We start from the raw sequence: 26502 nt of genomic DNA on the forward strand, positions 1-26502 counted from the left end.
GAAACAATTTGCAGAATGAATAAATGAACAACATTATACCCTATTTAAACACACTCAAAGTCGAATGAGAGAAGTGAAAAAAAAGATAAATCTTAATAGAAAATTAGTGTTCGAAAGTAAGAGAAGAAAAAAAATTTCATATAAACTATAATAAAAAAAACTACTATGTAAAGTCTATTTCGATTTTTTGGTGTTTTAATTAACAGGAGACACAAGAAAACAAAAAAAAAACATCCAATCCTCAACGGAAAATTCACTCAAAAGAACTAATTCAAAAGTGAAAATTTTTTGGGGCAATTTGAAAGAGAGCAAGAGAGATAAAAGCAAAAAGAATTTTTTCAAAGTGAATTTTCCATTGAGCACAGGCAATTGAATAAATTGAGAAAAAATGGGTAACCAAAGCCAATAAAAAAAACCAAAAAGATAGAAAAAAAACAACATGGAAATATATGAAATTTGAAAAGATTTAAAAAAAAAGATGAGAAAAAATGAAACAAAACTACCGAAAAAATTATTATTAATTATTATTATAAATATATGTATATGTGATTATGTAAATTAGGTTTAAAATGAAATATTATAAATTGTGAAATAGAAGAATTAAATGTAACTAATTGAAAAAAATCGTCTTTTTATTTCACTGTTTCACGAGCTTTTTTGCCCTTCAATAAATACAGGAGATAGCGTTAGGGGAGAGTGGGGCAGTTTCACCCCTAAATTGCAAAATGGATTTTGAGACCATTTTGTAAAAATATGATAAACAGAATTAAAACTTTATATATTCTGTGAGTTATGCCCAACGCACAATAAATTTTGTTTTGTAAATATGTTTTTGACATTTCAATGAGCGTGAATGAAACAGAAATCTAGTCGTCTCGTTCTCTCTCATAGGAAACTTTGAAAACATGTTTATAAACAAAAGTTATTGTGCGCTGGGCATTACAGTTGGGTTTCGGGTTAATAAAAACAATAACAATAATCCTTTAACTTCATTGGTTTATTGTGGAGAAGATGATTTCATTTGAATGGAAGAATGCGTGAAAGTCCCCCGTTGCGGGGCAGTTTCAAGATAAATAATGAGGCAATTTTTGAGAGAGAAAAAATGTGTTTATATATGAAACTTGCGATATCAGAATTGATTAAAATTACTATTTTAAAGTCTTCTAGGACTTTAAAACATAAAAATATAATCGAGCAAGAGCTTTATAACAGAATTTTAACTCTTATTGATCATACAGTGAAAATAAAATATCGCCACAAATTTTCAATCCTATTTCTCATTAATTGAGCAATTTTCTTTAATATTTTATACGAAAGAAATGTCTTTTGTAGTTCTAAGCTAATTCAGAACATAAATGGATCAATATGTCGCCTTAGAACATGTCGTTTTTAGTATAACAGTTTTATAATAGTATTTTAAAATCTTGAATTGTCATAATAGGGGAAAGTGCTCTCCCTTCGAACATTCATGCCTTCGAATAATGTGAATTTTCTTTTAGTTTTCCTAAGAGACTTACACATTTCTATTAAATATTAGTTGACTTATCATAAATTGTTGATAATTGCGTGATAATTTAGTGTAAATCTTTTACGAAAAACAAAAGAAATTCACATTATTCGAAGGCATGAACGTTCGAAGGGAGAGCACTTTCCCCTACTACAAAAAAATTATAATATCTTGCTGAAAACATTCTGAAAAATATTATAACAATTAACTTTAGCGTTTTTAAGCACTTAAAATCATTGAAAGATTGTTTTTTTTATTTTTTTGTTAATGAGTTTTTTAGAAAATCTACTTCTAAAAATTTCGAACTTTATCAACAAAAACAGCTACAAAACGTTCTCAGAGATTGCTTTAAGTTAATTTTGATTAAAAAAGTAAATTATTGGACACATGAAACTTCTCCATGTGCTTGCTTGAAACTGCCCCTTACGCACTTTCGGAACTCAAATCAAAATCGTCAGAACCGTCTTAGAATTCATTCAACGCTAAATGCCTTATAATAATCATAACACCACTAGTAAATTAATACAATTATGCTACTTCGATAGATAAATGCAACGGTTCAGAAATTGTTGAAAATAAGACATTATAAAAAGTTTCATTTTATTGCAGTTTTATAAAATCAATTACAGAACTCAAACGAGAAACGTTACGAAATTAATTATTTTTATGAACATGGGTCTCAGTTATAGCTTCAGTAACATAAAGGTTTTATTTCATTCCTTTCAAAGAGATAAGAAGAATATGCAAAAATTGAAACTGCCCCGTCGTTAAACTGCCCCACCCTCCCCTACAGATTACAGAATTTCACTACAGGCCGGAGCAATCCCATGCAATTTCCGTATAAAACTATGGTAATATATTTTTGCAAGTGAAATTTTAATTTATGTACAAAACCAATTGTAATAATGCAAATTTGAAAGGTTTTCCAAATGAAAAAGTGTTGTTTAACCCTTTAAGGACAATTGGAACACCGGTGTCCCATAAAGAAAATAATTTTTCCTGACTACCTAAAGTTATTTTTTTCTTATGTCTGTACATAATGTAAAGTAGAAGGTTGAAAGGATCTAGAATATTTTTACAAGTCTCTAGATATTTGCGATGTAGTAAATATTTAAGCTCAAAATGGCGAACTTTTAAATTCACAAATTCATAAATTAACTTTTATATTCACAATTTCAAGTCTTATTCTCAGCGCACAATAACTTTTATTTATAAACATATTTTCAAAATCTTCTATGAGAGTGAGCGAGATGACTAGATGTAGATCTCGCTCACTCTCATTGAAATGTCAAAAATATGTTTACAAAACAAAAGTTAATATGCGCCAGGCATTATGTTCACGTAAACGCTATATTGTGCTATGGATTATTAATTTTTGTAAGTTACTGTGGTCAGCTATGACTTTTACGATCATTCCATGATTTCGTAGCTTCAAAAATTCAATAAAGCCTCTAACAAGAAAGTTCTACATTTTCTCCAATTTCCATTTATCCAAACTTGGAAAATTAATTGTCAAGACACTAAGAATTACTGACATTACGCTAAAATTTTGCTATGTTTTAAATAACTCGAAATGAATTTCAGTTTATAAAAATAAATGAAAGTGATTCTATTTTTTGCTCGAGCAGAACATCCCTTTTGACGCATTCTGAGTAAAAATACAGACCTTTTGCAGCCAGTACTGTACTTTTTCGACGTAAGGCAATTACTTTAACATTTCTAAATTAAAATTTTTAAAATATACTAAAAAAAATTACCAAAAGTTAAAAAACACAAGTTTTAAGAAGTGATTCTATTTTATTGGCCGCCACTGTATATATATATATATATATATACTGCTCTCTCCGTGGATTTGGAGCAGTAAAAAATGAAATCTGAATTTGTGGCAGTTTTATACAAAGTAGTAGTGATCAAAGAAAAAATTTCCTACGGTTAATTCTTCTTTAAAAAAAAGTACACCTTTCGTATCACAAAAAAGTCGCACCTTTGGGGAAAAATTAAGAATTAAGTATTTGTTTCAGGAAATATTTTTGTTATTGGTAAATATTTTATCTGTGAACTACCTTCCACGTTCAGTGCTAATATTGGTGTGCTGCCGCGATGGTAAGTTGAGGAACAAATGTATTAAGTCTTTTTTTCTGCAATTTTTTTTTCAATGAGCTCTGGTAGATAATTACTGAAGATTGAACTTCGATTAACGATATATACTAGGATTTGTTCTAAACTGTTAGTGTGTCAAAGGTGAAATCAACAGTTAGTTCCATATAAAATATAAAACATCTCTTTTATTAGGGTAAAGTGAGGTAATTTGGAACCATTTACAATTTGGGACATTTTAGATTTTCTCATTCTGTCAGATGAGCAAAGATAAAACAAAGACCACGAAATAGAAGAAAAAGACGATTAAGAAAAACAGCATTTCTTCCATTTGAATCTCTAAAACAATGAGAAAATCTCAAATGTCCCAAATTGTAAATGATTCCCAATTACCTCATTTTACCCTATAATAAGTTACAGCTTTGACTGAGAATCTGAGTGCGTAGAGTAATTTTCTTCAAATTCATTTTTCTCAAAATTTAATCGATTTTACACCGTTGATTCAATTGATTGATTAAGTGATCAGTTTTACGTCTTTCTTTTAGAGTTCTTGAACTTTCTTTTTAGGTGTCCAACTGCTGAGGGCTGTCAGAAAAAAATCTTCATCCACAAAAAATCCAAAAAAATCCATTCTCGATTTTTTAGTAGGACTCCAGTAATTTACCATTAATTTGACAACGAGTATAATCGATTAACTCTTTCGTCTCTTTTGGGACTCTGAGTACCCAAAGAAGCATATGCATCTTCTATCAAAAACAATGTTTTTTAATTATTCAGAACTGATAAAAATCCGATTCTTGTGGATGATTACAAACTATAAGGATGTCCAAATGTAAGATATTTTTTGTAGGACCTCAATTAATTCCTGAGCTTAGATATTTTTGATTAAAAATTGTGAAATTGGCTTGCAGCATAATTATGCTGCGGTCTGGAAAAGGTTATTCGCACATGCTGCATATGCTGCATAGCATACTACATATCTTACTAATCTCATTCATGGGTAACGTTTACGCTTACACAATGGAATTGAGCGTAAGGTGTAGCCAAGCTGGGTTCGTGAATGAATCAGCTGTCATTTTGCCTACTTTGTTTTCAATTCGCGCAGCAATAAACAACACAAAAAACCGTGTAATCAAGTGATTAAAATTGCCAAGAATGGCTCTCACGAATGTGCTACTCCTCTCCCAGATAGCCGGAAATGCCGTGGCATTTGTCCTGTCCCTGTGCATTCTAGCCCCATTGAGTCTCCATGTAACACAATTCGAGTGAGTTCGCATCCCAATTACCGAAATTGCGATTCTTTTGCACTGATAAGTGGGTGTTTGCGCACTTTGTGTCTTTCAGTGGAAAATGCCTATTATTCGCCCAAGGGACTTGGGGTGAAACTGATGGGCTATTCAATGTCACCTGGCCATCGCAGATCAATTGCAGCTTCCCAATAATCACCTCAGTCATCTTGATATCTGTCTCCATCATTCAGATCTATCGATTTGCTCGATTGTCCATCAAACAGGAGGAAGCCTCCTTCCTGGAGCTCTTCCTTGATGTCTTCATCGGCTTCATCCTGTGCCTCATGACAATCGTATCTGCGATGATAATCACAATAGGCTTCATGGATTGGTGCGCAGATATCACACAGAGATTCCCATCTTGCGAAATAGCTGCTGGCCAGAAAATCATCAAGGGAGATGACAAAATTGACACTTCTGGATTCTACGTACAAATGGGTACTGCACAATTTGGAGCATGGGGAGCCTTTGCCACTTGCGTCTTGATCACGGTAGCAGGTCTGTTGAAGCTGATCAACAATCACGAGATGACCAACATGAGAGTATCAATGTACCTCGAAAGGCAACGTTTGGTCAATGAGGATGCTTCTAGGGAGAGCCTCGATACTCCAGGAGATTTCTCCCATTAAAGCACTGCACTACAGTCATATCACGAATTTCTTATCCAGTAACTAATTAATTAATTATAATAAATAAATAAATATTCCAACCTCTTGTGATCCCTCAAAATTCTGGTGAAATTCATCATTCGTTCTACTTATTAGACAACAAAAAATCATTGAAAATAGAAAGAGCAATAGTGTATTTGCGCGAGTTAAATTAGAATAAATGTTTTTTTCTTAATAAATTGTTGGTTTTCTTGCAGATAGCTAACGGTAAGCCTAAATCAGCTATTGTAAGGTGTGCTAATTCAATTTTAAGCTGAATTTTTGAGGACGTAATGCAAATTTTGTATTTAAACCGAAACCAAAACCTGGCCAGGAATCACTTTTACCGTACAAAAACATAAAAAATGAGAATTCTGGACAATTTGAATGAAGATTTCATGATTTCTAACAATTGATCAGGAATTTCCAAATACCACAAAAGACTCATCATTTATCCTTTTTTAGTTCTGCGCAGGAATGATTGAGTAAGGTTTTACTGTTCCTGAACAGGAAGCAATTTTACTCAATATTAATACAGTGGTGGCCAAAATAATAGGACCACCCCTGCAAAAACCATTATTCTTACTTTTGTATTTTTTTTATTTCAATTTCAAATAATTTTGATAATGTAAATGTCCTAGTTCAAAACCATTTCCAGACGCTTTAACTTTGACAGAAGATTCAACACATTAAGTTCATAGTTTTTTCTGAAGAGAATTACAGTAGACTCTCTCTCAATCGGGAATATCGGGCAAAATGTCATCCGGTTTAGCGATAGAATTGAGCGTCAAAGCCTTTGTAAATTCCACAAAAAACGCTCAATTATAAAGAATCACGATAAAATAGGAAGAACTACAGCGAATTTGAGCAAATTAGTTTTATAATTAAACGTGAAAATTGTTAACAAAATTTGTTGCCCGATTGAGTGAAAGTCTACTGTACGTAAATTTGCTCCTTGACTCTTCTAGAATCTTGCTGTTTAGTGAAAATTCTTTAGATATATTTTGAAAACTTCTTAAATACAAGAAAAATACGCGAGTATAAAAAGCTTCAATTGGAAACAAATAAATCCAAATGGAGACAAGAGAAATGTTCTAATTGGAGACAAGCAGTGTAAGTGAAACCGCGACGAAAGGCTTCCAAAAACTTGTTGAGTTGCTCTTGAGTGCAGGATTTGTTCTTATTCCTGGTCTTTTCTCCTTTCTCATCTAAAACAATAAGAAAATCTCTCCAAAAAAATCATATTTCCGGGGTTTCCTATTGAAGCATTTTCAGACACTTCAGAGAAACCCTTTTTGTTCACGAAATAGGTAATTATTTCATTTGAAAACTTCACATATCGTTAACAATAAAGATTAGCACTTAATTTAACTAAAATTAGCCAGAAATATGACATAAATGTTAAAGAATACGAATAAACAACAGTCAGTATTGTGTTTTTCAAAAAAAAGAAAAATGAAAAAAAAACTATCAAAAATTCAATAGTGAAAAGGTACACTTTTAATTTTTCTGAAAAATTAACAAATTAAAATTTGTGAATATGAATGGATTTTCGCTTTATTTGGAGCAAAATTAACTAAATAATGAAACTGTGGTATAGAAAATATATAAATAAAAATTTAATATTGTATTTAATCATGGAAAAGAATGATGTTTCCATTTGGAGTAGCGAAAAGTTTCCATTTGGGACAGGTTTTGAATTAGCTTAATTTACCCTATTCTCAAAATATTTGGAGACACGATAACGTTTCCAAATGGATTTCTATTATTGACTGAAAAACAAATAATATTCCCAATTGAAAATGTTCTTATGTGTTTATCTGGTGGATTTCGTAAACCGAAAGTTTGCTAAAGATACCAAGAAGCCAAGACTTTTCTTGAAGAAAATGCCGTAAAATTTATCAAAAATTCAATGGAAAATGCCCTTTAAGTTTTTTTAGATTCTCAAAAGCTGTAAAAGAAAGGATTTTCCATCGTTTCCGTCGGGAGTAGGATACAAAACGGAGGTGATAATAAATCAATCAACCAAAGTTTCTTTCAAAAATTCGCGAAAAAATCATTGAGAAACCAATTTTTGATTAATTTGAGCAGAAGTGAAATGCTTGAAAGATTTCCAAAAATTCTCCTCTTTTATTAAATATTGATTTGCGTCGACGGGTTATTTTAAAAACTCCGTAACAAATTGATAATTGCAGTTAAATATTGTAAAAAGCAATTGCTTTGAGTGTTCCCACTTTCGCCGTGTCTGTTCCCACTTTCGCCGCGTCTATTCCCACTTTAGCCGTTTTTGTTTATACTTTCGCCGGTTCTGTTCCCACTTTCGCCGGTTCTGTTCCCACTTTAGCCGTTTTTGTTCATACTTTGGCCGGTTCTGTTCCCACTTTCGCTGGTTCTGTTCCCACTTTCGCCGTTTCTGTTCCCACTTTCGCCGCGTCTGTTCCCACTTTAGCCGTTTTTGTTCATACTTTGGCCGGTTCTGTTCCCACTTTCGCTGGTTCTGTTCCCACTTTCGCCGTTTCTGTTCCTATTTTCGCCGTAAATAGACCTAAAAGACACAAAGAGACCACCCGAGTTGTGTCCCTAGCCCAATGCTTTTTATAGGGACATTTTTACACAAATTACATTTTCTGATATTTTGATTATTTTGTTGAAGATGTGGAAAACTTGAGAGACTCCCTGTAAGCTTTTTTTAAGACGACGTTGGAACATTCTTTAAGAAAAGTTTATCATGAGCACAACGGCCCGAAGTCAGACCAAAACCCCGTTTGAAGCTTTTTAAAATTAGATTTTATGCAATATTTCTTTCAAAAATCCATTTTTAATCCAAATTGAATGATGTGGGCTCTTTGGACAGTTTGTAAGACTATTTAATTCGCAAGCTTTAAATTTAAAAATTGTCCGTACCTAGTTAGTATGATACAAAACACATTTTGATAGAGTTCTTACCTAATAATACAATGGACTTTAAAAATGTCTTTTAGAGAGAAGTTTTCCATAGAACTTTAGTAGACCTTCTGGCAGATTACCAAAAGAAACCATTGGTCACATTCAGTCACATTTATTGTCCTCATAATAAAATAGAAAATCTTACCTTATTTTCCAGTTTGGCATTTATGAATCATTTCGTCGATATCATCCCCGACATAATCTCCGCACTTTGGACAGGATTTATGGAATTTCCTGAGGTGCTTCTTTAGTGAATTTGACTGCGTGAAGTTAGCTTCACAGAAGCTACAACTGTAAGGTTTGTCTTTCGTATGGACTCTCTCGTGTTCCTTTAGCATGTTTGACCTGCTAAAAGCTTTATCACAGTATCCGCATTTATGCTCCTTCACATTGAAGTGAATCTTTCTGTGCTCCAGAAGATTCGTACTGTACCCAAAACTCTTTCCACAATCCTCACATCTAAATGGCTTCTCACCCGTGTGAGTGTTTTGGTGCTCAATCAGAGCCTTTTTGCTCTTCAGGCCCCTCTTGCAGGTGGAACAAATGAACTCTCGGTGCTTCTTCAGATGCATGTTCAGGAGATTTTCTTCAGGGAACACTTGACCACATTTCGAGCAAATGAATCTCTCACTGGCTTCATGGATTTCCTTCTCATGGAAATACAGCTGGAATCTCGATGAGAATTCATCAGAACACCTTTCACATTTTATCCTAGCTGGAGCCCCATTGGACATTTCAATCTCCTCCTGATTGTGATCCCTGAATATGTGATGCTTAAGACCATGCTTCGTGGTGAAACTCAAGCAGCATACACTGCAGGGATTGTCTGATGTGTGAGTACTGAGATGCCTCTGAAGATTGTTACTGCGCTTTGTGGTGTGATTGCAAATTTCACATATGTACAAGTTACTTTGCGTCGCTTTATTCTCTCTCCGAACTAAATAAATGTTCGATGAATTCTCCTCTAAATCCTCCTCGAGGTCCTCTTTTGTAAAACTGCAAAGGAAATTTAAAAAAAAATCAAGACTACCCTTTTTTATTGAAAAATATTTTGCTATTAGGGTCAGTCCAAAATTTCTTGCGTATTTTTTAATAAATACAATATAAACCATTTAAACTTAAGAATAAAATTCATGCGAGAAACTGATATACCAGCGAATGACTAGGAGGCGAATTGGAGGCCAATGAATGGAATATAGGAGGTCAATTCACAGATTCAGCTAATTAGGGGAGACTGGGGCAAAAAGTCACAAAACGGATATTTTATTTTTTTACAAGCTACTCGAGCGCTTCAAAAACTTCTAATTAGCGCAGTTTCATAGGAAATTTACCGCTCTACAACTTTGTGAAAGTAATATTCCTCTATTTTGTAAGGAAATGCGTTTATCGAGCCGATTTCTGAAAGGTAATTTTGTGAAAATTCTTAAAAATGCTGGGGCAAATAGTACCAGACATTACGTATTATCATATTTTGATTCGCTTCATTACGGGCTTCCATAAATTTACCTGAAAAAATACCTAGAGGACATATTTTCATAGAAAATTTATTCAGTAAAACACCGTTATCTCTGCGAGAAAAGTGAGAAAAGCACTTTTCAAGCTATTTTAGAAAAAAACACACTAAAGACTGCAAATCGTTTGACCACTGCATACAACGAGCGGCGAGACATGATAATGACGTTTCTTTTCGCCGTGAGACATCAGAAATTGCTTCGCTTTTTTGTTACTTTTTGCTCTATACCTTTTGTTACTTTTTACCCCAAGTGGCCATTTCTAATAAAAGGATTTCTGGAGAAAAGAAGTTTTGTGAAATTCTAAAATATATACCGGATTCGTATTCAAAAAATCCAAATTATTTAGAAAATATTCACCAGTGCATTAAATTTGGAAAATAAGTAGGTAATAATTGTTATCTTCTGCAAGGAAAATATTTCAAAAAAAGGGCTAAAAATTTCAATATTTTTTATTTTCTAAATTCCTTGTTCGAATTCTAAGAAACTTACGACATTGAAGAAGGTCTATGGAGGCTATCTATAGAAAAAAATTGAGCCGCTATCTTTTTTACATTGGAAGATATTGAATTTTGAATTTTTCGATTTGTGACTTTTTGCCCCAATCTCCCCTACCGTAGTACATGTTCCTACACTGAGAAAAAAACGGGGGTGCGATTAACTTTATGTCCTCATAACTGTAACACTTTTTAAGTGTAAAAATATATCAACATTTTTTAATGTTAATTTTACACTTTTTAAGAGTAGAAATAACATGAAAAAGGGTAACTTTAACCCCTAATACAACTAACAAACACAAAACAGCCGAGTGCAACAAATTCTATTCCAACTTTGAAAAACAAATTTCTATAAAAAGAAATCAACTCAAATTTGAAGACATTCCACCGTATCAAAACGGTTCCAAAAGAAAACTCTAACAAAATTGTAACTATATTTCGTAACAAAACTGTAAAGAAAACTTTTTGGAACAAACAAATATCTTCTCTAGGTACAAATTGATTCCAAAAAAATTTGTTCCAAGGAAAACTTGTTCCAATATTTTGGTCAGTGTCCAAAAGTTTTTACCGTGTATGGACGTAATATAGATATAAATGTACTCTACAATTATGCTGAAGTAATCATCGAGATCGGTTAAGCACCGATCACTAGCAGAAAATTACTTTTTCGACTGTGGCGCCCCTAGTGTTGGCCCTACGAAGTTTAATGTTCCAGAAAGTTGTAGCGCTTTGCGAGACCTTTAATTTGCGCCCTCACTTGTCAAATTTGGTCATATAGCACCGGAGATATGACGTTTTGAATTTCGTGAACTTTGATTTTGGGATTAGTTTCCTACAGATTAATAGATGAATTTTTTGAAAAGAAATTTTTTTTTCCATTATGGGGACGCGGGGAGCCGCCCTCAAATACGCGTCTTAACGGTCACTGAATTTAAATTTTGTGCATTAATTCATTACAAACTCTATTGAGTTAGATAGAGTAACTATCCAAGAAAACATATTGGGAACCAGAATTCAAATCAGGAAAGAGGAATGAGGCCAATTTTAATAAATTCAACGGGATGTCGAATTTTCCGTCCGCCATTTTGAGCAAAATTTTTGCATGACTTCGCGCGAAGCGAGAAAAGAACAAAATGTATTCCCATCTCTGTCGAGCTATTTTTTCCAAGTAATTGAAGGACTAAAGTAACTAAAAATCCATTCCCGACATAAATTCGCATATTAATTTCTCTGGAATAAATCATCTAAAATGACTCAATTTGCGTATGATGTATAATACCATGGTAAGGAATGGGTTAACTTAGAAAATTCATTTTTTTCTTTTCAATAATAACGCTCCTAGCGGTGATTTTACAAACTTCTGATGTTAGAAAGGAAAGTGGCATTTCACGAGAACTTTTCAAAACGCTCTTACTTTTTAAATTATGACAATTAGAACCGGAGTTATGGCCATTTTAAGATTTTTCTATATTCGTGATCATATTAGTGATTCGTGCTCAGGAAATGACAAAACACATTTTGGCAAAGTTTGGGCGCGATCGGAGGACATGAAATTTTGTTAGGATTATAGTAGGTGAGATTATTAAGAATCTCACATAAATATTGAACAAATTATTGAAAAATAATTTTTGAAATAATTTTAATAAAAAACAGAAAATAAATTGCGCAAGAAATAATGCACTGACCTGAGAGCTGAATTAAGTTGAAAGTCCTACTCTATTTCCTCTCCAAAGATATTAAGTGTTTCCTCTTCATATGCTGGGCCAAATATCTCTTCTGTGAAGTTATAAAATAGCAAATATGGCACTTAAATTGTCCGACATCCTCATGAACCCTCAAATGTTTGCTGAGATTAGCCTTCACCCTAAAACCCTTCCGGCAAATCTTGCAGAAATGCGTCTGTTCCTTAGAATGAATGAGCAAGTGCTCTGTCAATTGCTTCCTGAATGCAAATTTCTTGTAGCACAATTCACAGGAGAATCTCTTGTCATCGTGCACCTGTTTCCTGTGAATGTACAACGATGAGAGTGTCTTGAAAGCCTGGCTGCATTCTTTGCAGCTAAAATTCCTCTCTGTCCCATGTAAACTCTTCATGTGATTGTTCAGTGTTGATCGACAGCCGAAGACTCTGTTGCAGATCTCACACTTTTCATTCTTAATCTTCTCATGATATTGCTTGAGATGGTAACCAAAGCCACTCTTGGAGAATTCTTTGAAGCATAACTGACACTTCAATTTCTGCCCTTTTATCACACAAACATTCTCTTTAACTTCCTCCAGTTTTTCCTTCTCTCCCTTTTCTGCAAGTTCTGGCTCTATTTCCGTTGCAGCATTCTCAGCCAAATGACTGATCATGTGCTGAATTAAATTACTTCGATCAACATAATTCTCACATTGTTCACAATGAAAAACTCTTTCAATATGCTTCTCTTCGATGTGAAGCTTCAATTGGGTGTCACCTTTGAGGATTTCAGGACAAAAGGAGCAACTCTTTGAGAGGGACTTCTTTAGGCGTCTCTTGGATTTTTTTCTACGGAGCCGGCGTCGCCTGGAAAGACAACATTTTCCAGGGGAGTGAGATTAGGCTCAAAAATTTCCAAAATGTTGTTTTATTTCATGACATTTTCCCATATCAATTTGAATTGGATAAATAATTTCCAGGAAGTCCTTAAATTTAGAGGCAATTTAAGTGAACATCTGGCGCGCCACTAGCGGCAATTAGAGGAACTTTCAATATTATAAAAAGTTGTACCATTTGTAAACATTGTCAAAAACATTTCTCATGGACTATTCATCATTGAAAAAATTTCGCATTATCATTTCTAGAAAGAAGTTTTTGTCGAAATGCAAAAACTTCCACATAAATATCCTTTTTGCATTTTATAAAAAAAAAAAACACTTTTAAAAATGTTTATTCAAAAATTTGACATATTTTTGATTGGCAAATAAAATCGGATGCACAGTAAACTTTAAAATAAATCCCATGAATTAAAGAAAAACACATTCAACCAAGAAAAATGCTTTTAAAAAATCCCCTCGAAAGCCAATACAAAATTAATTGCTTTTAAAAAAATGTAGGAAATCTTTGACTGCATTTGTTATGCTTACTAAATTCCGTGTTTTTTTTTAATATTGAATTATTTTGAAATGTGCGAATCAAATTGATAAATACAGTTGAACATTATAAAACGCAATTTTGCCTCGACTGTTCCCACTTTCGCCGTCTGTTCCTATTTTCGCCGTATATGTTCTTATTTTCGCCGTAAATGTAACCAATTTGCTAGCCAAGTACAGTCGTAAACGTTGTGTTTTAAAGGACTTTTATACAAATTCAATTTTCTTATCTTGTTTTAATTATTTAAATAGTTTAAAAACAATTTAAATAATAATTTAAAGAGTTCTAAAACACGGCGAATACTGATTGGGGAAAACAGTCAAGACAGGAACCAACACAAAAAAAAGTTTATTATTTAAAACCTTTAGTATGTTATTACTGGGCCTAAAAGCTTTCGATCAGTACCAAACTCAAGGTCCTCCGACCCCCCTAATCCGAGCTAGAGGGGGTCAAAAATTCAATTTTCAAATGACCATATCTCCGGTTCTAATCGGAATTCGAAAAATTTTGGTGTTTTGGAAAGCTCTCGTGGAGTACTACAAACTTTATGACACCCTAATTTCATGCGAGTAAATCAAAGGTTTTGATTAATCGGAAAATCGATTGTCGATTAATTGATCTTGAATTTTTCGAAAACTAGACGATGCTTTTTCTTTAAATTTTAATATGTTGTAGCTGAGGTCGAGACCTTTCCAACGATTGGTCGCACTCCTCTCTCGATGTTCCCTGACCCGAGCTATGACCAAAAATGTCATGACCGGACTGAATTTTTGGTGTTTCTGAAGCGATTTCGATGAAATTTTAGTATATATTGTATCTGACATCGAGATCTTTGTAACGATGAGTCCCATCCGTTTCTACACCAACCCACTGTATCCGGATTCCGGACCCTTACTATATCTATGTGGACCGGAGCCTATCTCTAATGTTTAATAACCGATTTTAATGTATTTTTTTCTTCCATTGGCCTTCTGCACTCAAACTATTTAAAATAGAAAACGTTTGCTCGGCGCGATTTTTTACCCCCAAAATGCAATCCACAATAGAATTTTCACACATTCCTAGTTGCAAGCATTCCGAGTTGCACGCATTTCGAGGTCGCCTGTAAAGAATCTCAGCTACCATAAGCTTACCTGGGCTTATCATTGGTTTTTAATCTTTATTATACACCCGTTAATAGTGCTTTTTCAATTAAAATTATTTTTTTTGTAGCACTTTACTGCTTTCAATTGCTAAAGGTTTTAAATTTAAAAAATGGACTTTTCTATGTGTCGGTTCCTGTCACGAGAAATCTTTTTCCTTAAAATTTTTTTAGCACTTCACTGTTCTCAAGTGGTTCTGAATTATCGACTTCTCTTTCTTTTGGTTTCTCTTCCGACTGTTTTCCCCGAGTGCTTCTTGCATTCCAAAACCACAAAACAAGTTTAGTTGGTTCTTGTCATGACTGTTTGTGGTTTTGGAACACGTCAAGAACTCTAAAAACTAATTGAGACACGAACCAATACAAAGAAAAGTCATTAGGGGAAAGTACTCTCCCTTCCAACGTTCATGCCTTAGAATGATGCGAATTTTCTTTTACTTTTCCTATGAGACTTACACATTTTTACTAAATATTAGTTAGTTGGCTTATCATTAATTGTTGATAACTCCGTGATAATTTAGTGTAAATCTTTTGCGAAAAACAAAAGAAATTCACATTATTCGAAGGCATGAACGTTCGAAGGGAGAGCACTTTCCCCTATGTGTAAGAGCACTTGAGAATTGAGAATAGTAAATTTCTAAAAAAAAAAACGTTAAAGAATTACGTTTCTCCTTTATAGCACTTCACTATTCTTAAGTTATTTTTGCAACATTGACTTTTCTTTGTATTGATTGCTGCCACGACTATTTGGTGATTTTAAAACACGACGAAGACTGAGGAAGATTAGTTGAGACAGGAACCAACACAAAGAAGAGCCTATTATTTAGAACCATTTGAGAACAGTAAACTGCTAAAAAATTACATGTTTATTGTTCATTAGGATAGCACCATAATAAAAGGGGAAATCTTTTCCTAGAATATTTTTTTAGTATATGGTTGTTCCCATGTTCTTCTGCGTTATGGAATTTTCTGTGTTGGTTTATCGTCAGTTAAATCAGCATTTGTCGTAACTTCCTTTTGACAACTTTTCAGGAGACGAAATTTTCAGTTCAGCTTTATTTTTCTTAAATATGAGCCCCGAATGCGATACTTTTGAGTCAAAATAATAAAAGTGGCACTAATAAACTGTAAGTTAACTCGAGAAAATCTTTATAAAATGATTTAAAAGCTGAAATATTGAGAAATATGTGAGGAGGAACACAATAATATTTTATCGTAAGTTCTATCGTTTATAAAGCCGTAACTTCCAATGTATGGAAATCTTGGAAGTTAGGACAATTTTCTAAACAGATTTTTCCTCACTTTTTTCTCGCAAATATTGAATCAAAATAATTTAATTTTGCATTATTCGCACTGTCTTTTGATATTTGGAAGAGTTTGTGAACGTTTTATTGAGAAATATTGCAATTTTGCTGCAAATTACAAGCCACGCAAACGAGCAAAAGAAGTTACGGCAAATGCTGATTATTGAAAATTTTGTATGGAAATTTGTCGTAACTTCCCCAAAAATGGAAGTTACGACAAATTCTGATAAATTTTCGTTAATTAAGGCACTTACGATAATTTTTGTTTAAAATAATTTTTATTGGGCTTATAAAAGTTTCTTTTTCACAAGTGCGTTTAATAAAGAAAATTACGCTGATTTCAAATATGTATATATCTCAAAATCGCAAAAATGAAGTTACGATAAATGCTGATTTAACTGACGTTATGTCTCGACTGTTTTTCGTGTTCTTATGTCGTGCTTCAAAAGCACCAGACAGGAACCAACTGAAAGAAAAGTCGATAATGCAGAAGCACATGAGAACAGCCGTGTACTAAAAAAAATATTCAGGAGAAAAATTTCCTCTTTTAATTTTTCATTGGAATATCACCATAAATCCTAAGCTATTTTGGACAATATTTGAGGTAATAGTAAATCGGTTCAAATACGTTACAGGAAGAAAACACTTTAAAAAAATGCGCGAAATCGTGAAAACGAACTATATTCGCGTCAATTGAATCTAAGACAAGACCTAGAGCACCCTGCAAAGGCAGGATGATTTGTAATCTTTTTATTAAAACAGCCACAAAAATCTCAGCAAAAAATCAAGATAAAAATCAGAAAATAAATAATGAAATATGAAAAATTACCAAAAAACAGGTAGATTTTCTGTTGATTTTTTTTTAAATAATTCTACAAAGAAACATTTAAATAGAAGCAATAGCAGACTTAAAAATGAGACTTTCCTATAATTTCCGAATGCATGTCATACTCTCACCTTAAATACTGTGATGATGACTCTTCATATGCCTCATGAGATATCTCTTCATGCGAAAGGACATCAAACAATTTTCACATTGGAAGGGTTTCTCATTGCTGTGGAGGCTCCAGTGACGCTTCAGTTCAGCCTTTAGCCGAAATCTTTTCTCACAAATCGAACACTCATGCTCCTTCTCGCCCGTGTGGATTTTCATGTGAAGCTGCAGGGCATACTTTTCCCTGAATCCTCTTTTGCAGCATCCACAGGTGTACTGATGAACTGGATCATGGATTTTCCGGTGAACGAACAATCCTGCCTTCTGCCTGAAGGTCTTTCTGCAGATCTCACACTCGTACGGAGTGGATTTTGTGTGCAATCTTCTGTGCTCTGAAGCTGTGTGATAATTTGAGAAGGATTTGCTGCAAAATTCACATGAGTAGCTTTTCTCCTTCAAATGAACCTCTCGAAGGTGCCGATTGAGTCCTTGATGGATTCTGAAGGATTTCTCACAAACAGGACAAGTGAATAACTTGAGACCTGTGTGGATCTGTCTGTGCCACACAAAAGTATCCAGAGACATGAGAATTTTCCCACAATCTCCGCATTTGTATGCCGTTTTGCCTCGATGAGCGACTTTACTTCTTTTAACTTCATTCGGATCAATTTTTGGACGGATTTTGAGGCGATCTTTAACATCTTCGCTGAAGCCATGAATGTCAACGAGATGCTTCGTAAATTCTCTGCGAAGCTTGAACGACAGCTCGCATCTTGGACACTGTAGGACTCCACAACGACGGAAAAAGAGACCCTGATAGAGGGCTTGATCTACTTCCTCACTCACATTCACCCTCGGATCCTCTGATCCATCCAAATCAAACGTCTCAATCTCTTTCTCATCCATTTTCTTCTCATCCACCTCACTAAAATCCACTTCCCCCTCTGGATATTCTCTGAAGCACAGTGTTGCGAGCTGATCCGGAGATCTGCAAGTGAAAATGCTTCAGAGAAATCCAGCGGGGAGAGACAAATAGAAAAATATCTACGCACCTTGCATCCTCAAGTTCCTCCTCAAACTCTCCTTCCTGGACGATGTCAAAATTCTCTTCTTCCTTCAGAAACTCTATTTGGTCCTCCAATTCGACATCTTCCACTTCTTCCAGTACCTCTTCTGCTGTTTCTTCTGCTTCCTTGGGCACTTCAATCATCGAAAGAAACTTGGAATTTGTCTCTTGGCAGCTCAAATAGAAGCTGTGCCAGGATGCTAGGGTGTTTGAACAATGGATACAGAGTCTTTTGGGCAGGACATCTTCCAGGGAGACCTAGAAAAACACCTTGAAATTAGCGGATTCTTCAAGAAACACAAAAGTGAGGTTATGTTTACCGAAATGTTGAGATGATTGGATATTTTCTGCAGGAGTTCCGTCTCTGCCCCATCCTCTGCGTACACAGACAAGAGATTGATGTTCATATTCCCACAGAGTCGACAGAGGGATTGAAAATCCAGCTCGAAAGCTTCCAAAGTGGAAGCATCTCCTGCTTTCACTGCCCTCACTAAATTCGCCATAATTCCTTGGTCTTTTACTTTTCTAACTATTCTTTTTGGTTCTATGATAGCTGTGCTTGATCTTTTCACAATTCCCAATGATCCAAGTCCCAGGGAATACAGGAAAATCCCTGAATCCCTTATTAGCTCCGCAGACTCGAAAAATAGCAACAAATTTGACAAGCAGCGCCGCCTACTGGAAGATTCAACTCAAATTGAAATTTGAATTTTCCAACTGTCTCTAAAATTCTCAGCTTAACCCTTTAAGGACGAGAGGATATCCGCTGAACGAAATTCACTGAAATCAAGTTTCCTTTAATATTTTGGCCTAAATAAGCAATTCATGGTTAGAAAAAAAATTTTCCAGTACCTATGAGTCTTGGAAAACTATGGGACATATATGTTCCAATCGTCCATAAAGGTAAAAAACACAAAATTTTCCGGGTGGTTAAATTACTCTTTTGCTTTATTATTTTTGTGAGATAAACGGAATAAACAATTTATTGAAAATATTATCTATTGTGAAAAAGACCATTAAAGTACAAGTTTAAAAATCAGGCGATGAAACGTTGAATTCCAAAGCAAAAAAAATATAATGTATATCGTATATACCGTATATACCTATAATTTTTAGCCTCGAAAAAGTATGAGAAGACTGATAAACACAAATTTTTGTATTTCCTAGATTGTAAAGAATCTCAGCTAAAACAAATAAAACTCTAATCACATTTTTTACATAATTTCATATTTTTATTGTAGTCTTCCAAACAGTTTCGAGTACTAGTAACACACAGATAAATTTTGCATTCCTCACAAATACAGCATGGTCCTTTTTTCTTTTTCTTTTTTTAAGATAGCACAATGCGTGAATCTACGCCTTTCTTTAGTTTGTGGGCTCTTGCGGGAAATGGATAGCACTTCTAATGCTTTCAAATCTGTGCCTAGTCATGGTGGATGCAATGAAAGGAACGTGGAACGCCCATGTTAGGAGAAATGGACCAGTAGTTGCGAAAATGATTCCATGACAAAGGAAATGCCCTTCCGTCTGGTGTATATTTACATCTGTTCCAGAATTAACGCAGAAAGATCTGAGAAGCAAATAGTTGCTAGAAAAATGCTCTAAGGCGTTAATTCTATATCCTGGAACTTATGCTTCACAACTCCGGAAGGATACGTAGATTTCTCCTGCGCAATTGATGTGAAATCTTTCGACCACCTCAGGCGTGGTTCAGTCTTCTACTCATTCTTCATTGCATCAGCCACACTATCGCGAATCCTTCGGGTTTTCGTAGGAACCTCAGAAATGTTTTCAGCAACATTTCAAAGTTCCGCGTTTGTTGCCTTCCTCTTGATGCTCTTGCGAGTTTCACACGCAGATGAACATTCCTCTGGAATTGAAGGTTGTTCTAGCGATGAAGCATTCTGTATTCTGTACGAGGACTTCACAGTCTAATTCATCACCGTCTTGTTCCAAAAATGTTATATCTTTCTCATATCGAATAATATTGTTCTCATCATCGCTGATTTCCGGACATAAGATGTGTATTACTTCATGCTGGTTGATCGCAAAAATCTTTTTCCTCTGGGAAGTCATCTAACAGATACAGTAGACTCTTTCTCAATCGGGAATATGGGGCAAAATGTCATCCGGTTTAGCGATAGAATTGAGCGTCAAAGCCTTTGTAAATTCCACAAAAAGCGCTCAATTATAAAGAATCACGATAAAATAGGAAGAACTACAGCGAATTTGAGCGAATTAGCTTCATAATTAAACGTGAAAATTGTCAACAAAATTTGTCGCCCGATTGAAAAAGAGCCGATTGAGTGAAAGTCTACTGTAAAAACATAAGAATTATAATGCTAACGTAGAACTATTTGATAAATGATTAAAATATTACCTTTTCTAACCAAAATTACACTGAGGAACTTGATGTAATCACACAAGTTTTCACAAATAATTGAATATTTTGTGCACAAATAAGCAAAACAAAGAGATATTCCACCCTCAAACCTTGGAAAATCCAACAGAGACGGATTCAGTGTTTTTTTTTTACCTCTATGGACGATTGGAACATATACGTTCCATGACATTCAAGAAGCTTTCCTGAAAATACCAATTCATAATAATTTTCACTCTGAATAAAAATATTATATGCAGTTATTGTAGTTTATAGATCCCAAAAGGTTTTGCTTAAAAAAATTGTAAATATAAAAAAAAATCTAAAATTCATTGACCAATTCGAGAACTTGAAAATTCCACACTTTTGAGCTTAAATATTTAATATATACCTAATAGCTAGAGATTTGCAAAAAAATATACTAGATTCCTACATCCTTCTACTTTGCGATTACGTATAAATATTAGTAAAAAAGTATCCGTATATCGTCAGGAAAAATAATTTCTTCTATGGAACACCGGTGTTCCAATCGTCCTTAAAGGGTTAAAATAAATATTTAAAGTATTTAGAAATATTTTCAGGGTATTTTCCTGAAGATCGAGACTAAATCCAAAGAAATATCCAAAGAGGATCGAAGTTTTTCACTCTTATAACCATTTGGTAAGTCTTTTAAGGTAGTGACGGTTATTCATACTACTTTTCATGATCAATTTATTCATCCATTTTCTCTGGATTTTACATAATCAACATAAAATCATTATTAACTAAAATTTACTTGGGGAACTAGGAGCAATCTATCCATCAATGTCGTCTACGACCTCCTCCGTGACATAATCAATCTGGATGACCTGCTCAACGCTCGTGTCCACACTGTGGTAGCGATTGCAGTGATGCTCCAGTTCCTCCTCATTCAGGAAGTAATTCTTGCACATCGGACACTTGATGGTGAGATCCTTATGATTGGCATAGTGCCTTCGTAGATCCTTGTTGCTCTTGAAACTCTGCTGGCAGAACGGACACGGATGATTCCGTTCGCCCGTATGGATAGTCAGATGATACTTGAGGGCTCCAATCTGATTGAATGTCCTCTGACACACCTCACAAACAAAGTCCCGACGTCTCTGATGCTGTCGCCTGATGTGATTATTGAGACTAATTCCAGCCTTGAACATCCCATCGCAGTGCGGACACGGCACCGGTAGAGCCTTGTGCACCTGATCAATGTGCCTATCGCAATAGTACTGCTTCCGGAATTTCTGCCCACAGATCTCGCACGTCACCTTCTGCTGCACCTCCGTGTGCTTCATCATATGCGCTTTGAGTATATTTTGTGCCTTGAAAGCCTTCGAGCATATGCCACACTTGAACTGGCCATTGTGGGACTCAACGTGCACAAAGAATTCCGCCTTGGTGTTGCAGATATAGCTGCATTTGACACACTTAAATTGATGATTGAATCGTCCCTTGTCATTCTCCACACTGACATGGGCATGTAGGGATTCAATCAGCAGGAAATCCTCCCCGCACGTGCACATACACTTCTTCCTTCTGCGCGGAAAGGCCTGACAATCATGTGGCTTCACTGCACTTATCATACTTCCGCACTTATCGCAGGGTTTCTCCAGAGTCAAATGCCTCAAATTGATGTGCTTCTGAATGTGAGCCCGAATATGCCCACAGTACTGACACAAATCCCTCCGATCTCTTCCAGTTGTGATTTTTACTGGGCTACTCTTTTCATCCTCATCCTCCATTTCTTTTTCTTCTTCTTTCGAATCATCATTTTTCCCACGATTCTCCTTGTTTGACTTTCTTGACTTTTTAGTGACCGCTGATACCTTTGCAGCCCTGACAAATTCACAAAATATATTTTTAATATATTAATAAGAAACGCAAAATATTTAGAATTTAGAACATTGATGTTCTGTACAACTTTAGCCGTGCACAGTTTAAAAAGGAGAAGCAGTGTATCAGATAAGTGAAGATTGTTTGCAATGAAATCCCTAAAAGTGTCTCGGCTAAAAATAGCTTCCCGTTAGGGGAAAGCGCGTTACCTTCGGATGGTTCAAGCTTCGCACAATTAATTTTTTTTCAATGTATTTTAAATTAATTTTGCCCATTTTATTATTATATTTTGATGGCTAGTCTCTCTAGTCTAATACCTCAAATTTCCAGAAAAGAGCAGAGGAAAAAATCCATTAAGAACATAGAAAAAATTGCATTGTCCAAAGCTTGAATCGTCCAAAAGTAGCGCATTTCCCCTAATAGGGATTTCTGTTTTTTACATTCAAAATTTACACAATGTTTTTATGAAAAACTACAGTACCATATTCGATCGGTAAAAATCAATCTTTAACTCATTCGTACCCTTCGTACCCATCGATTAATATATTAATCAGAAAATAGACGATTTTTGATCATTTATTTCTGCGCAATTGATGTTCGAATTTCTGTCGGGAATGGATTTTTCGTTACTTTGGTCTTTCCTGGGCTCCTGAGAGCGAATAAAGGGGTTATTCCAGGGCCCAGGACAACAAAATCAGAAGTGGGATTCGCAGTCCACTTCTGTGGGCGTGGGTTCGAATCCCACTTCTGATTTTGTTATTCTGGGCCCTGGAATAACCCCTGTATTCGCTCTCAGGAGCCCAGGACTCGGAGCTTCATGCTCCTCACTTCACGGTCCAACCCAGACTGCCTCTATTTCCCTCTGGCATTCCATTTCTCTCATTTAGGTTATTCTTTAGGGTTTTGATTCTGAAGGTTGATAACTGCATTATAAGTATCTCTGATAGTGACCCCATGATATCTGTTCCAAAAATTCAAAGTCACTTGGTTACCGAAGGGATACAGGACACTTTTGTTACAAAAATTAAGCTGAAATTGAAAAAATGGCAAGAATGCTTGAGTGACTCCCGGGATTTCATGGGTAGGAAAGACTAATTTGTTAAAATGTTGCAAATTAACTTTTTTAACGAGTTTTGAGTAGAAATACAACATTTTAACCAAATTAGTCTTTCCTACCCATGAAATCCCGGGAGTCACTCAAGCATTCTTGCCATTTTTTCAATTTCAGCTTAATTTTTGTAACAAAAGTGTCCTGTATCCCTTCGGTAACCAAGTGACTTTGAATTTTTGGAACAGATATCATGGGGTCACTATCAGAGATACTTATAATGCAGTTATCAACTTTCAGAATCAAAACCCTAAAGAATAACCTAAAATTGCTAAATTATTTTTAAGGTAAATATAAAACCAATAATTAACCCCTATGGCTAATTTTGTTGCTAAGAGGAAAAAGAGGCTATTGTATATTAATTTCCTCATTAGAACAGTGTTTTCTTTTGCACTGTTCACAATTTATCACTATTTTATGTTTTTTTTTCTGTATTTTTGTTAAGGTTATATCCCCGTGATGTTTGAAACGGAAGCTGTATGAGGCAGGGGTTTTGAGTAAAGATTTTTGGGACGAAAAATAATTATTTAGGAATGTGCTTTATATTTTAGTAAATTAATTTTGAAAAAAAAGTTAAGCTGCCTGTAACTACCCCACTCTCCCCTAAATTATTTAGTAAGGTTTTTCAATTTGGGAAAAAATGATTGTACTCACTTTGGCTGCACGTTGACGGGTCTTGCCCACCATGGAACGCCTTCATGCACCCCAAAATCTTCCGGATCATCGAAATCGTGCACAAATTCTTTGGGGATGTCATACTCCCTGTAGTAGGCTCTCTTTGTCTTTTCAGCTTCCTCCTCTTCAATTTCTTGCGTATAAACCTGATCCAGATGATTGATGTCCACTGGTGGAATGAGGAATTTGACCAGTTCATCGGCTGAATCAATGCCATGCACAGTCCGTTGGTGATCCATGAAAGCCTGGCCGAAGGGGAACATAATTCCACAGAATTCACATTCTCGCTTCCTTGTGGTGCTGTTGGCCCCTTTCAGGAGTGACACGAGCTTTGTCTTCTTCAATTCGGTGAGTGAAGGCATATCCTGCGGGACCAGGTTTGTGGATCTGAAGCAGAGGGTACCATTGGCATCGATGTGTCGCTTGAATAGGCTCAAATCCCGGAACTGAGACTGACAATTCATGCATTCCAGATTGTGAGTTCCCGGAGCTCCTCTCTTGATGGCCGCCTGAATATGCTCCACGAGATTCTCAATCGAGGTGACAATCTTTGAGCATGAGCACATGTACCTGTTTGATTGTACGGTTTTCTGCTTATCTGGCATTGAGATTTCTGGTTTTTCCTCAACAATCTCATCCTCCAGAATGTCATTGTCATCATTTTGTTGTGATTCATCCTGGACAGTGACTTCGTACTCCTCAAAGTCCATAGGCTGATCATCTTGCACCTCATCCTGAATCTCTTCCTCAATATCCATGTCCGGCTGATGAAATAGGATCATATGGAGGTCATAGTTCATCTCAAACTTCCCACATAAATGGCATTGCTTCTTCTCCTCAATTCCCGGCTCTGTATCAATATCCTCGTCATTCTTTGAACATTGCATTACCACAGGACGTGCCCACCATGGTAGCCCATCGTAATGAATGCCAAAGTATTCAGAATCATCAAAATCATCTTCAAATTCCTTCGGAATCCCCAGCAAACTGAAGTACTTCTCTTTGGCTCTCTTGTACTCCTCCAGGACCTTGTAGAAGTTTTCCGTTTCCTGCGGTGGTTTCCTCTTGAGCTGAACCACCTTCTGTACAACTTCCTTCACGGGTGACGGAACAGCATTCCAGGCCAGCCTCTTCTTCCCATCTGGTGTTGCTTGTACATATTTCGGATTGAAGTGCTTTTCGCAGATTTTCTGTGACACACCCGGCACAGCTTTGACTCGCAGTAACTCCCGCCATTTCTTCTCTTCCTTCTCAAGTGGAGGAAATCTGCAAGAAGCGCGCTTTTGAGACCTCGCACAAGGCTCTTCCTCTTCTCCCCTTGGCTTTGCCAACCTACCTGAAGAAACTATGATGCCTCAGTTTTATTCCTCCTTTGATGAGATTAGCACTGGTACATCCAGGAACACAACACTTCATTGTTTTTTAACACAAAAACTTGTAAAATCTAGCCCAAAAGTTTTTACACTTCAATGACATAACCTCAAAAGCGTCACCTCTCAATATTCCCTTGAAAATACAATGTTTTACGCGATTCTCTTGAAATTTTCACTGCATCCACCTTCTTTGAAAGTTTAACTTGCTTTTGCATGTGAAATTCACCGTGAAAACTGCCGCAAAGTAAGGTTTCTTGAAGAAAATTGAGAATAAAAGACGCTTTGTTGACACTTTTCAATCCACAATGGCTTCCATATTTTCGTTGGGTTTTTCGTTAAGTTTCCGCCTACTTGACGAAGGTATCATAGTAGAGATGTGCGCCGAGTCAATTTTAGCCACTCGGCGAGAGCCGCCGAGTTTTTTACTTAGCTGCCGCCGCCAAAAATAAATAATAAATAATGCGCGCCGCCAGCCGCCGCACGTCACGACGAATTTTGTTTTTACAGTAGACTCTCGGAAATTCGGCTCTTTTAAGATCGGGCTACTTTTTAATTCAGACAGCAGTTACATTTGAAAAAAATTTGTTGTCATTTTTCAATTTTGATTATGATTATCAAATGAATCAAATATGCCCAAATTTGGCATGGTTTGTCTTAATTTTGATGTGATTTTGCATTATTGAGGGATTTTCATGCAATTTACGTTATATATCGCACATTGAATATTACAATGGCGGATGTAAGATTTCAGCATTTTTCAGGAGACGGCCTCAAAAACTGAATTTCATAATATTTTCTTATTTTCATTTACAAATTTCAAAGATTGTATATGATTCCACTGGATGGAGCACATATGTGAAACTCGTAATGTTGGACTTTTGTTACCCAAAAATATAGTTATTTAAAAAATTAAAAAAATGATCCGTCACTTTTACACTTATGCGGCAAAATTGCCAAAATTATACGTCACTGTAATACTAAAAATCCAGACAAGGATTTTAAGATACGCCTCTTGTTTAGTAATTTAAATTTTAATAGAATTATTTCTTATTGGATTTCAACAATAT

The 26502-nt window shown here is 35.3% G+C and overlaps 3 protein-coding genes across 3 annotated transcripts; 1 reads left to right on the forward strand and 2 right to left on the reverse strand.

Moving 5' to 3' along the window:
* The first annotated feature begins 4644 nt into the window (after positions 1-4644).
* On the forward strand, positions 4645-5740 carry LOC129798569 (transmembrane protein 179). Its single transcript, XM_055841778.1, has 2 exons — positions 4645-4869; positions 4949-5740. Exons 1-2 carry the CDS (start codon positions 4760-4762, stop codon positions 5520-5522), a joined length of 684 nt encoding a protein of 227 aa, XP_055697753.1. The 5' UTR covers positions 4645-4759; the 3' UTR covers positions 5523-5740.
* Positions 5741-8632: 2892 nt separating this feature from the next.
* On the reverse strand, positions 8633-12849 carry LOC129798780 (zinc finger protein 595-like). Its single transcript, XM_055842122.1, has 2 exons — positions 12302-12849; positions 8633-9482 (listed from the first exon to the last, which is right to left on the reverse strand). Exons 1-2 carry the CDS (start codon positions 12847-12849, stop codon positions 8633-8635), a joined length of 1398 nt encoding a protein of 465 aa, XP_055698097.1.
* Positions 12850-12978: 129 nt separating this feature from the next.
* On the reverse strand, positions 12979-25745 carry LOC129798781 (uncharacterized). Its single transcript, XM_055842123.1, has 7 exons — positions 25399-25745; positions 24042-25328; positions 21231-22282; positions 18375-18745; positions 18041-18312; positions 17012-17991; positions 12979-13042 (listed from the first exon to the last, which is right to left on the reverse strand). Exons 1-6 carry the CDS (start codon positions 25476-25478, stop codon positions 17013-17015), a joined length of 4041 nt encoding a protein of 1346 aa, XP_055698098.1. The 5' UTR covers positions 25479-25745; the 3' UTR covers positions 12979-13042; position 17012.
* Positions 25746-26502: the final 757 nt, after the last annotated feature.

Source organism: Phlebotomus papatasi, chromosome 1 (assembly GCF_024763615.1).
Source record: "Phlebotomus papatasi isolate M1 chromosome 1, Ppap_2.1, whole genome shotgun sequence".
NCBI lineage: Eukaryota > Metazoa > Arthropoda > Insecta > Diptera > Psychodidae > Phlebotomus > Phlebotomus papatasi.